Source organism: Molothrus aeneus, chromosome 2 (assembly GCF_037042795.1).
Source record: "Molothrus aeneus isolate 106 chromosome 2, BPBGC_Maene_1.0, whole genome shotgun sequence".
Lineage (NCBI taxonomy): Eukaryota > Metazoa > Chordata > Aves > Passeriformes > Icteridae > Molothrus > Molothrus aeneus.
This window is the reverse complement of record NC_089647.1, coordinates 106,852,752-106,866,165: the sequence shown is the minus strand read 5'-3', so window position 1 is coordinate 106,866,165 and position 13,414 is coordinate 106,852,752. Positions and strand designations below refer to the sequence as shown.

At 34.0% G+C, this 13,414-nt stretch overlaps 1 protein-coding gene across 1 annotated transcript in view; it reads left to right on the top strand.

Annotated features, from left to right (window-relative positions):
* The window catches only part of DMD (dystrophin), a 1,043,102-nt gene that overhangs the window by 364,917 nt on the left and 664,771 nt on the right, over positions 1 to 13,414 (top strand). The window contains exon 17 of the mRNA XM_066545460.1: positions 9,392 to 9,515. Within this exon, the coding sequence (XP_066401557.1) occupies positions 9,392 to 9,515 (124 nt within the window). The remainder of the gene's footprint in view (positions 1 to 9,391; positions 9,516 to 13,414) is intronic.

The following is a 13,414-nucleotide window of genomic DNA, read 5'->3' as shown; positions in this document are numbered from 1 at the left end:
AGGCAGAGAGAGAATACTGATAGAGTCTGGACAAAAATGCAAAAATTGTCATTTGACTGCAATATTTTTCTGTATGCTATTTTGAGCTTAAAATTGTATTTCTGTTCTCTACTAGGGGACAAGCTGATTATTATCTTTCTTTACTCAGCATGAGTTATGGAATACGTTTTGCTTCTATTACACCTATTTAGTACTATAGAATATTAATGATTGCATCAATACTATTGCATAGTAATTATAGTCAGTTAAAGTCCTTATGTATGGTATTGTGGGCATCCCACTTGGCTAGGGTCTTGAAATGTGATGTACAAGAAGCATTCAAAATTAATTCTAAGATTTTTGTATTCTTTAGGGAGAATTTTATTATAGTTTAAATATTAGTAATGAAGATATTGCCTTTTTTCTGAAGTCCATTGTGTTCTTCTGGGCTTATGGGTCAGGAGTAAAAATAGCAGTTCTCCAGAGGCAGTTAATAGTTTGTGAAATATGATTTATTATTACTTTCAGATTTTTTTCATGTGTAACTCAAGTACAAGTGACAAGGGATTTTATACTGATGCTGAACACTAGTTAAAGTCAGGAGAAAAAAATTCTGCTGTGTTTAAGCAGAATTAGCTCAAGCACTAAGATTCTAAATGAGATGCTATGAAGGTAGATTTCAAACATTCATTTTAATGCTTGTTTTGGAAATGTTTTTTTTATATTCTGATAAACATGAATTCCACAGTAATAGATTTGAAGAGTGAAAAGGATGTGAAACTGCATTCATTTTCATTCTCATTTCTATATACAATATCTTTGTTTAGTTCAATGTGTTTACCAGGACAACTATTCTATTTTGTAGAATAGTGTTTCACTTTTTAAGAAGAATGAAATATAGAAAGAATAGGAGAAATCTGACTTCTTTTAAATTGAAGTTTTATGTTATTGGAAAAATAGGTACTTTTTATATGTAGGCATTGTACCTGTGTAAAAGTAAGGTTTCTAGCTCAGCATCATTATTTAGGAATGCTGTGTATGTGATGTTAGAAGAGTGATTCTCCCTCTTTTTGTTAAATTGTATAACTATTTCTATGGAAAGTGCTTGGTCTAAATCAGTTTGTGAGCTAAATTTCAATGAATTGATTCTATCTCTAAAGTCCTCATTTGAATCTGTTTTTTCCCATATCCTAGGTTACCATTAGATCGTGAGAGTTGTATCTTGCTAATATATTCCCAAGCACTCCACATGATGCAGTGCAATGACTGTCAGCAGACTTGTAATTCCTGAATTTGTGGAAGGAATTTTTAGATGGCAGTGTTGTTGCTTATCAGGAATTATAAGCCTTAACACCCCTGTTAATGTTTCAGTAGTGATGTGCAAAGATGTGAAACAGGATTGAGGCCCCGTTGGCTTATATATGACAGTAAACCTTTAGTGTAACATAGTGGCATGAAAATAGTGGTCTGCTTTATTTTGAAATTGAAAAATTAAGAATGAAATTTTCCCTGCAGTTTCAAAATATTTAAATAATTGGTATTTTATTTTAAAACTTTTTACCTTTTTTCTCCTGAACTGAAAGTTTTAGGAATGATCTTACTTCATAAGGAAGTGAAGTGCAAGGCTACTGTTACAAAAGAAAGCATTATCTTAGTTAAAACTAAAAGAAGTAGGATGATTTTTTTAAAAACCTATTTTTTTAATTCTTCAAGAAAATTGTTGCTATATGCAATATTATCAAACTGGAGACCAATTGGCGTAGAAGTTCCTTTTTCAACTACTATATATTTGCTGTTAGCATATATTTTCCTTCTTGCTTATATTCTTTTGATTTGCCTTAATACTGAAAGTAAACTTGGCAGGGTACAGCAGAATACAGACTTGTTACTCATCATGCAAGGAGACTGCCTGAGGGCAGGAATTAGCTGGATTATGGGAACTGTTTTTGTTCCAAACTACCTTGGTTTATTGAAACTGATAATTATGAGTTACTACAGTGCTTTAGCTGATGTCTGTCTAAAGAACTCTGACTAACAAGTTTATATAGAAACCTGATTGATCCTTGTACAGAAAATAGGATGTATTATCAACTCTGAGACTAGGATTGCTTTAAGATATATTACTGGTTGATCTGCTACCAAATTTACAGAGTGTTAATAAATTTTTCACCATGCATACTAGGTTTCAAGGGGTTTTGATTTGTTTTAATGCCATCTAAAATATGTGCATTTACCATATAATTTCTGTTTAACTTTTGGATAAGAGTCAAGATGGAACAATCTGTAGTTCTCAGTCTTGGCCTGGGATGACTTTAGGTATTTGAATAAGTGGTGGTTTCTTTTAGATATTTAAAATCAGAGTCCTTTGCATTTCTGAACAGGTTATACTTTTATTTTCTCTCTCTGCTAGGAGAGAAATCTGACTTTCACAAGGAAAAAGAGAGTTATTTTTTTAATGCACATACATTTTAAAATATGCTCCAACTATTGTTTTGTGTATCAAAATTACTAGTTTTCTTTAATGCTGGAATTGCACCAGCACATGAGAACTAGTCCAGTGTGATTGTTATATCTGTGAGTGGACCTACATTTTGGAAATGTTCTAAGTAGATGTTGGAAGTGTCCACAGCTGTGCAGCAGGATGAATGATGGTTGTATTATCTGAAGGCAGTGTTTTTCCATTCAGATAATATTTTTTGCATTTTTAACTGAACAGAGAAAACACCAAACCCCACAATTTATGTACCTTTAGTCTCTAGAAAGTCCAAGCAGGTGATCTGCAGTGGGAGGAGCAGTCAATAAATGGCTTTGGAAAAACACTTTGAGAGTAAACTCTGGGGAAGAAGTTTCAGCTTAGAACAACAGGTTTTGTGATGTTTTTTAATGAATATGTAAAAATGCAGCCTTGGAAATGAACACTTTTTATAGAATGCTGTTGTTTCTCTCAAATACAAGAAAATATAAATTTATACTAGATATTAGCATAATAATGGAAGAAGAAAGCTCATCTAAAAATTTGGGTGCTTAGTTAAAATATCTTTGTTCACTGGTGACTAGACAACTTTTGGATCAATGTTTTGGTTTGATAGGAGAAAAAGTATTGTATTCCCATACATCCAGTCATTTGTTTTCTGGGTGCATTGCTGGCCATGAGATCTCTCAGGGTTTTTTGTTTGTACTCAATTGTAGCTGCACCCAAGGATAAACAAAACCCATAGTGCTGCATGCCTTTTGATTTTTTAAAATAAATTAAAAGAAAGGGGGTTCTCAACCTACCTCTCCTACATCATTCTATATTGTGTGTGTTTACCACCAAAATTTTCCCTGAGCACTTAATGACTAATAGTTGATGGTTGTGTACACAGTCTTGGTTTGCTCAAAAAGCCCTTGCTATTACCAAAGGCTTGTGAGAACCTTCCAAAGGTGAATAACCAGATTGTGTTGGCTGCCTTCTGCAGTCACAACACAACACACTGCATGCTGTTGCTTGATATTTTTAGGCCTGGAAGGGAAAGCCACATTGGGGGTTGAGGCTTTTTTGAGGTGGTGAATAATGCACCCAGGTTTTGCCAGCTTCTTTCCTCTGTTCTCAGACTTTAGTCGGTGTTCTTTCTGTAAAAGGACTATGCCTGAAATAAATTCATCATTCATAAATTCAGACCCCATTGCCAGAGGTTTGAAAATACTTCTGCTTCAGATTAGCTTCTCTGTGAATTATGTGTTTTAGAGATACTGGATACTATAGGAAGGAAGAATAGTTTGGCTACTCAGTAAAAATTGTATTAGTGTACTGTGTAAGAGCACAGCCTCCAGTTACTAAACCAAGGAGAAAAAAAAGGGATGGCTAAGATTAAAATTTCAAACTCTACAGTGCCAAGTGTTTTATCAGGATTGAAAGTATAAAAATCTCGATTTAAACTGAAAAAATTAAGAAGCAGTAATTTGACTTGTGGACCAATAACATCCACAGGACTGAAAGTCATCTTCCCATTGTTCTCATTTACTGTGGCACAAATGCATGGGAAGGAAGCTGTTGTTTTTTTTCTTGCCTCTTAAAGCAAGTTTTTGCCATAAGTGGAGGGAAGCAGACATAAGAATCAGATTACTTTTTTTTTTTTTTATTTCTTCCCCCCTCCATTCTCCCTCCCAAAACCTAAAATTCCTTCAGGACTAATGCTTCAAAATGTCAGAATAACTTAGGTGAGTTAAGTTCTGTTACTAGTCAAAGAAAAGCTCCTTTTCCCACAGGAATCAATTTGAAACTGAGAAAGATAAAATTCTTGGAGCTGTATAATAAGATCTTGAAAAGAATGTATTAGGGCTAGAGATAAAATGTAACTCAGCTGAGGTTATAGTATTTAAAAAAACTGTAAATGGGAGAAAGGGATGCAAGACAACATATTTATTTTCATGGTATTTACATATTCTGGGAGGAACAGGTCAGTTGCATATCATAAGAAATCTGAGAACTACTCTGTTCATGCTAAGTTTATAATAGCAGACAAGTAAGAACTGGTTAATATTTAATTTAAATATATTTTTAATATTAATATGTTTCAATAACAAGCAAAGATACCTTTCTTTGCAATTTGGTAAATATCTTTTTACATGCTCCCTAAAGTTTCTAAGGAAAGTCTACGTATCATAACATTATTATTAGTATAATGTTAATATGAAGATTTGAAAGAGACTCGATGCCCTTTGAAGTGCAAGGTGTGTTAAAACAGGATAGTTGCTCCATCTAGTGTTTTTATCATTTAACAGATGTTAAATGTACTTTTTGAAAAGAGAGAAGCCCTCACTTTTTTGAAAATTACTATATTTTGGATTTCAATCCCTCATTATTTGCAAAAGTTTAGATTTTTAAAGAAAAAATTATCAAAGGAAAACATATAGGGACTTTATAATTCTCTTTTTGATAGGTATTTTTTCATAGATCCCATTTTTGTGCAATTAATTATTCAGGACCAAATGGTGATTGTTTGGCACTTTTACAGCCCCTCCATTGGGTTGTTTGACCCTTAATCTCTTACAGAATTTCAGTTTGTGCTCTGGTATTGTTATCTAATGATAGGTAGCACATTCAGAAAGAAGAAAGTAATGTCCTCAATTTTCCTGGTGGTTTTTCCTAGTGATTTCATTGCTGTAGTCAATTCAAGAGGAAAGGAAACGATGACTAAGACACAACAGAATAGTTTTCTGTTGCTTAAAGGGGAAATAATTAATAAACATTTTCATTTGGAGAATAAGAAATGTATGTTGAGGTTTGTATACATGGGCACTTCTTAATGCTTAGTAAGCATTTATCCTTTTTAGTTTTTGTGAGGTGAGAAATGGATTAGTGACAAATAAACAGAATTTATATTCTTTACATTTAGCACCTGAAATTACCTGCAATATTACAGAGTATTGATTTGGTTTAAAAGTACTCTGTACCTGATGCTTCTAGTTGAGTTTCTGTTGGAGATACACACTTGGGATTGATTTGGTATTTTTTTTCATGCCTTGGTATGTATTACAGAGGTGCACTGGTCATATTTTTGATGAGGCTAAACTTAATATATTATCACAAATGCAGAGGGAGGGTCAAAATGTCATTCCAAAAGGAAATAAAATTGACACCTAAAATTGAAACCTAAAAAATAAGAAGGTAAAAAAAATTGTTTGGATAAATTTGCAGTTGAATTAGAAGATAAGAACAACTCTATTTATCAACTAATGACTCATCAACTACAAAAACAGAGGAGGAAGAAAGACAGCAGGGAATTAGATCAGAATAATTCTTCCAATGGGCACCATGTGCTGTAAAGTTGTTCTTTGATATGTTCTAGGCAGTGAAGAGCTACAAGCTGAGAAAGACTCTGGTGAGCTGGGGATTTAAGCCCAGACATGGAAATGAAATAATTCAGTGAAGTGGTTCTTGGATCAAAGTTGCATCATGCCCTGCCAACTCAATATGTAGGCAAATGGTTTCATGTCTGCCCAAGATTCACAGTGGTGACAGGCCCAGTGTGATTTTTGTTCGAGGAGGGAAGGAAACAAATGAGCAAAGGAAATTGTCAAGCAATTTCTGTCTGTTGGAAGAATAAAGTACTGAAACCAGTGTCTGTCCATGATAGCAGAAGCATTGTAATGTAGTTTAAAGATGAAAATCCTTCAGTTTAGAGATAAGATTATGTACCATGATGGCCACATGACAGAAAGATACTTCATGCCTTGTGTTCCTATGTGAACTTGTTTAAGATTGAATTTGTTTGTATATCTACTTACTCAAAGCATATTTTAAAAAACAAATAATGTTTTTAATCTATGCCGGTCACATTTTCATGGAAAATTCTCCACAAATTGATTTTCTTGATCATCCCAAGCCATATGCCCACTTCATATTCCCATTCCAAACTTTCTTACTAGATCACCATGTGTTTGTTCAAAATTGACTCTTTGTTCTGGCTTTCCTTTTCTCTATTAAATACATGATAAACCTCACCTTTAAGACATTTCACAACTGAATTGCATCAAGTTTTTCTCTTAATGGAATTTTCAACCCAAATACTTACCACAGTAGGATTCTCTCGTCCTACTAGAAGTCCCCTATCTAATAGAAAAAAGACTTATGGAAATCACTAAGAAGAGTTAATTTGTTTATATTTACAAGAAAGACAACTCAGCTGACATATGCTGGCATGTAAAGAGAGGGCTGTGGGACCAGTAAAAATAGTATTTCTCTCATGGAACAGCAGAAGAAAATACTAAGTGGAAAACAAAAGCGTGACAGCTGCAGGAAGAAAATAAATATTCTGCCTCAAATGGATTTTTAGGTGGGGAGCATGACAATGTGCATGTTAAATTGAAGTAGTTAAGAGTAATTTCTCAAGTGATTTTTGGTTTAGGATCTTCCATTGATCTATTTTTACAAATTCTACCTGAACTGAAGTTTGTTGGGGCAGAAAGGCAGTCTTGCACTATTTTATGTCTAAATTATTCTTGTCCCTAGGAGATTTAAAGACTCTATTTATACTTTGATATCAATCTAGAGCTAATATAATTTCTAACTGCAGCTGTGCTCAGAAAGGAAGTATCCAATCACTAAAGCAGAATGATTAAATGCCATTTCTACCAGTGTTTCCTCCTTTTGCACAAGGTGAACATGACAGAGTGGTTTTTTTTTTCTTGCTAGGTAAGATGTCTTTATCTTAAAGATATTTATATACTGCAAAAGGCTACTTGGACTTAACTTTTATGCATTTTTAATTCTTTTCTGCCCCCCACTCTATTGCCTTTTTTTGAACAGGAGGCTTTGTTTCTCAAATTATATTTATCTCCAGAAGAAACTGCAAGTGACAGAGCAATCTGTTATGTGAGATCAGCTTGGTCATATCAGAGAATCATATTATATTATAGAATGCTTTCAGTTGAAATGGACCTTAAAGATCTATATCTAACGCTTGCCACCAACTGATGGCTCTCTGGGCCATGAGATGTGTTCCTAATTATTTTGTTTTACTGTCAAAACTATCCCAAATGCTCCCATTCCTCTTCCAGGTGTTGTAAAGGCAAGGGCTAAATCCTTTTTCTTGAAGAATTGATCACTGATAAACATTTTTCTATCAGTTTCCATCCTGTACGAGGGTAACACCAGGCTATTTTTCAAAGAGTTGGATTCACTGATAATACTTGCCTGCAGCTTCAGAATGGAACAAATTCCAGAACTCATACAATTTTACCTGTAGTCAAGGAACTTTAGTACTCAGGGACTGGTAAACTTCATTGCTATCAGATGTCTGGCGTTTTGTAATCATCAAATATGCAGTTATTATTTGTAGAACAAAGGATAACATTTTATTTCAAGAATTGCAGTTGGTTTAATGATCAGAAATAAAGCTGAAGTAGGAAGCTCTCAACTGACTTTGGAGTTCATGTTCAGGGATTAGAACAGCACAGACATTCCTTGAACCATCTGGAAATTTTATTTTGTCTTTTGCTTTAGAATTTGTAGTTCTTTTTAAAACTGAAGGCTTCTGCACCTTCCATTTCTTCAAAGTCACAGTTTTTTCTCCTTGAATGAGTATTCAGTTAGTATTATCAGGAAATTTTTTATCAAAATTATTCCTAAGAGTTTATAATTGAATGTAGAATATTGGACTAAGATTAAGGCAGTTTGCAATTCTTTTGCTTTCATTATTTATGAATACAAAAAATTGCAGTGGAGAAGGAAAAAAAGGAAGCATAAATATTAACTCAAGCATGGAATACTTTCTTGTATTCATTTTTCAATTCAGCATATGTAGATTTATGTAGCACCTGGTTTTGCCTTACATCCTTGTATTTTAGAAGTACAGATTCTTGTATAAATGAAGTGTATTTTTATAAAATAATTAATTCCTCCAGGGGTATAATTGTTGCTCAAGTTACTGTTTTTAGTAGATTTTCAGTTGTATGCAAATGATACAACCTATGGTCATAAAGCGAACTGAAAGATACAGCTTGTTATTTTTTTCCCCCAGGTCTTTCTGCTTTATTGTGTTCAGCATATTGCTGCAGAAGGAAAGTCAGCTGCAAAAGGGATATAAATATTAGAACATACAGTGCAATAAAGAAATGCAATCAAGCAGAAAGCGTGGCATAACTGACAACAAATATTGTCTGAAGCTTCTTGTTTTAAAACCACAGTAGATACTGAATCACAATTTGAAATTTCTAGACATTAGTAATTTAAATATCTGCTTTTTGAGACATTACCTGAATAGTGGTTAATACAAGTTAAGTTCAGTTTTAAAAGAGTTGATGAAAGAATCCAGAATGTAGTAAAGAGGGCTGTGGAGTAAAAATCAGTTGTAAATTAATTTCAGAGAGTTGGGGATCTTAAATTTGGTTTTAAAGCTTTAACTGTGGAAAATTATACTTGTTGATTAGTGATTACATTGTACAACAAATTGGAGTTAATCAGAAAAAGCTTCTTTCATCAAATTTTCTGCTTGAATTTTCTGCATAATTTCATAATCACAAGCTGGGATAGTGATCTCACAGATTTGAAGGTTGCATTTGGTCAGACTGATAGGTCTTACATCCTCAGCTCAGCCAACAGGACTCGTGGTACCCTTCCTTCACTGACAGACATTTTTTTCATATCTTCCAAAAACATTAGCTTGAAAAATTAGAATGCTTACTGTGGAAATTATTACATCTGTTCAGCCGTCAAATCTGGTTTTAGAAATGAAAAAGTATTTCTACATTTCTAAATATAAAAGTGAATAGTTTTATGAACTCCCTGATGAGATATGGGGGTTTAAAACTGTATTTTGCTGGTAGAAATTGCTGTTTATTCCCTTGCTTAAACGACCATGTTGGCTGCCAATCCTGTTCTCATGAACTGTGGAAGCTGAAAGTCCTGTTGCACTTTTCTGTCTCTCAGGTTTGACTCGGATACCACGGAGCTCCACAGCTGGATGACCCGCTCCGAGGCACTGCTGCAGAGCCCTGAGTTTGCCATCTTCAGGAAAGAGGGGAACCTCTCAGACCTCAGAGAAAGAGTCAATGTAGGAGAAACTACTCCTCTGCATGTCTGTTAGTCTGTATTTGCTTGCCAAAGTGCTTTCAGAGTCCAAGTTTAAAGGATTTCAAATGTAGACTGACAAGCATTGATTGTCCAAGATAAATTTAGATGTGTTCACTGTTTCTGTGAGTTTCAGATTTTGGCACCAAAATTACTACACAGACTGTCTGAACACATAGATTTTTGTTGTTGTTTTTGCTCATACATATTCATATTTAATGAAGGTATTGTAGATCCATGACAGTCTTAGGTAAAGTTATACCAAAATATATATAGATATGAAGATATAAATATATATATATATATATAATTTACATATATTTGTAAAGTTATAAAGTTATATTAGGTTATCATTACTTAGATATGCAATCCGTTTTATACTAACAGCTTAATTTGACATTATACATGCATAAACTGAAGAATATGAAAAGTGTCACTGGAATGGATGCTAAAGAAAATCTATATCTATTTCCTTTACAGAGCTGTAAAATAGATATGACAATCACCAGTTTCCACAGGGCTTTCATTGTTTGCCTTTTGTTTTTTTTTCTCTATTGTAGTGCCATATCAGGACCAAAAACTGTTCTTTCCTGACAAAGTGATTGGTTCTGCACTGCTTAAGTTGCTATGTTTGTGCATCTGTGTGTCATAGACTGAATTACTGAATTTAGCCCTTGAAAACTAAACTGTTACAAATTTTCTTCATTATTTGATTTTTTCAGATCAATGAAAAATGCCCATCTTTTCCAAGAGAAAGGGGCTTTTTATAATTATCTTGGATAGTAGCATAGTATGTTGTGGAAGGTCATTAAAACCCATGTTGATACATACTCCTAGAACACAAAGAGGTGGAACAAAATTGCTGTATTGAATTTAGATTTGCTGATGGTTTTTCTCATTTTCTACTTTTCCATCATGAATCAGCTATGATAAGATTGAGTAACATGGAATTTTGTGACTGTAAGTGTACATTTTAAAATCCCATGTTAAATTCCAAGTTTCTTGCAATAATTTTAGTTAATTATATTGTCATGAGAGAGGTCTGAAACAAACCAGTACTTCTAAATAGATATAAGCAAAATCTATATGTATCCTTCATTAACATTGAAAATATTTTTGAGGACCAAGACCTGTTGTAATTTCACAGAGTGTCACTGCTTTTAAAATAAACATTTTATAGAGAAAACCAAGTTACATCTAGAAGTTTCTAGTTGCTCTAAGGGAGAAAATATTCTATTGCATGTATTAATTTGAGAGTGACCACTCTGAAAGGTGACACTTGACAAGTGCTACATAGATTATGTGTTGAATCGTTTTCAGTTAGTGTAAGTCTTTGAACACACTTTTTAACAAAGTAAAGAAAAATATCAAATTTTTATAAATGCCAGGTCTTAAAACTTGTCCTGACCTGACTTTTTCTGGTCTTATCTCTGTCTCAATCAATTAAATGAGAGACAAAGCAGAAAGTACTTTTCAGTTCATTGATTTGAACAGTTCCATTGGTGCTTGTTAACACTTTTAGTTATTAGTTCTCTCAAAGTGTACCTCAAATCAATGGAAAACAAGATAGTATGTGTTTTAACATATTATATAATTTCTAGTAAAGTTGTAGAAGGCATATAAAACAAGAATGAAATTCAGAAAGGAAAACATATGTGAGAGATAATTGAAATAGATTTTATTGTTCTGTTGTGCTTTAAGCGCATCTGGCAACTGAGCACCACACCTGCTCACATCCCCCGACCCACCCCAGTGGAATGGTGAGAACTAAAAGTAAACTTGTAGGTTGAGATAAGAATAGATGAATGAAATAAAGTAAAATATAATAATGATAGCAAATAATAATTCAAATAATAGAAAGAAAACAGCATACAACAAGCAAGTGAAGCACAATGCAGTTGCTTACCACCTGCTGACCAAGGCTAGACCCTCTCCCTGAACCCAAATATGCCCCTTCCAGGTAACTCCCCCAGTTTATACACCGAGCATGTTGTCCTATGGTGTGGAATATCCCCCTGGCCAGTTTAGGTCACCTGTCCTGGCTGTATTCCCTCACAGCTTGCTTTTTTTTTTTTTTTCTTTTTTGTGTATCACTGTCAGAGCATGAGACATTCCAAAAAAAGAGTTCTTGACTTAGGATATGTCACTGTCAAGGCGGTCACGACATAAAGCAGAGACTACAAGTAGTCTCAGTTGGCAACACTTTATTATTGAACATGGCTGACTTTTATACACTTTTTAATTGTTTATGCTTCTTCTATCTTTACTATGAGCTACAATAAATTAACATAATACTATTAGTGAGAAGTTATAGTGACTTAATTAACTTTTTAAAAATGTTTCATCTAGCTGCAAAGTTCTTCTATCTTTCTTCTCTCAGTTTCTTTAGTTACAGCTTTAGAAAAATCTTCTTATCAGTTTCTTCTTACTTCTCAGCTTCTTCTCACTACTTTAGCTAACAAGCCTGCTGTTAACCCCTTCCACAAGGATAGACACAACTTAGAAAACCCAAAACATGAATGTTATCAATATTATTCTCATAATGAATCCAAAACACAGCACTGTCCCAGCTATTGAGAAGAAAATCACTGTATCCCAGCCAAAACCAGGACGTGCACTGTCATCCACAGTCCTACCCCAGTGTTGTACATGCCATGCATGTGACCATCTACACACACGTGCAGAAGTCCCATCTTGCACTTACTTTATCATTTAGGGGTTTTTGCCCATATGAAAACATAAATTGGTATAGCACAGAACAACCTGTGGTTGGCTGATGCCAAAACTGTCCTTTATTCCCTACTGTAGTCAGTGCTGAGTCCTAGAGCTTTTTTGTGATGACTTTCTGTTCTGCTGCTCTTTTGAGGACAGTTACTAGTTTCAGGGTTGTTTTTTCTTGTGGCAGCTTGCTCCTGCCCATCATTTTTCATGGATGAGGGGTCACATCCATAAGACTGAGTGGAAGTGCACCTGCTGCATGATAGAGGGACAGAGGCATCGGAAATGAAATCCACAAGGAAATCTCTTTTGCCATCATTGGTGATTCATAAAGTGCAAAAGCTTGCTCCCATCCCAGCTCAGAGGAGTCCTGGGGGAGACAGAGCCAAGAGCAGGCTGTATGAAATGCAGTGACTCTGTTTGCTAAGGCAGCTGCTTTTCAGATCCTGGCAGGAAATTAGCCTTTGGCAGACGTATTATGTAGCTTGAATATATTAGATATGTGCAAAAAGTCCATTCCTATGTCTGGGGAGAAGAAATGTATTTATATCCCTTCCCTGATACAGAAGAAAGATATTTACCTTACCTGGGCAGGGAGACTGTAAATCCATAAGAATAGAAGTTTCACTGTTGAACAGCCATACTCCTAAATAACAGAGACATCCAAACATTAATATATATATTAATTATATAAAACATTATATATAACTCTATTATACATATTTATATAACATATATGTTATGTTTATATTTATATGTTATATTTAAATGACATGTTTTATTTATATAACATATATATTTATTATATATATATATATGCAGTTATACTGCATGCCACCATAAATATTCTACAGTTAGTGTGTGTATTTTACTAAAATCAGACCTAAGAATGACTCAGGACTTCCATATTTTTCTTAAGCTATAATAAGCTTTCAGTATTTCAAGTTCAAATATATAAAGGTTCAGGTGCAAAAAACCTCCACAATTTCAGGTAGTAAATCCTACTTAGTAAATTTGAGACTAACCAACAAAATACTAGAAATAAAAATCCTTGAAAGAAGTTTTGGTTACCCAAGAAGAAGCACCTAGAAATTCAGAATTAAAGATAAGCACAAGGAACAGATGTAAGGGAAAATGTCATATATCCTAGACAATTAAATTTGT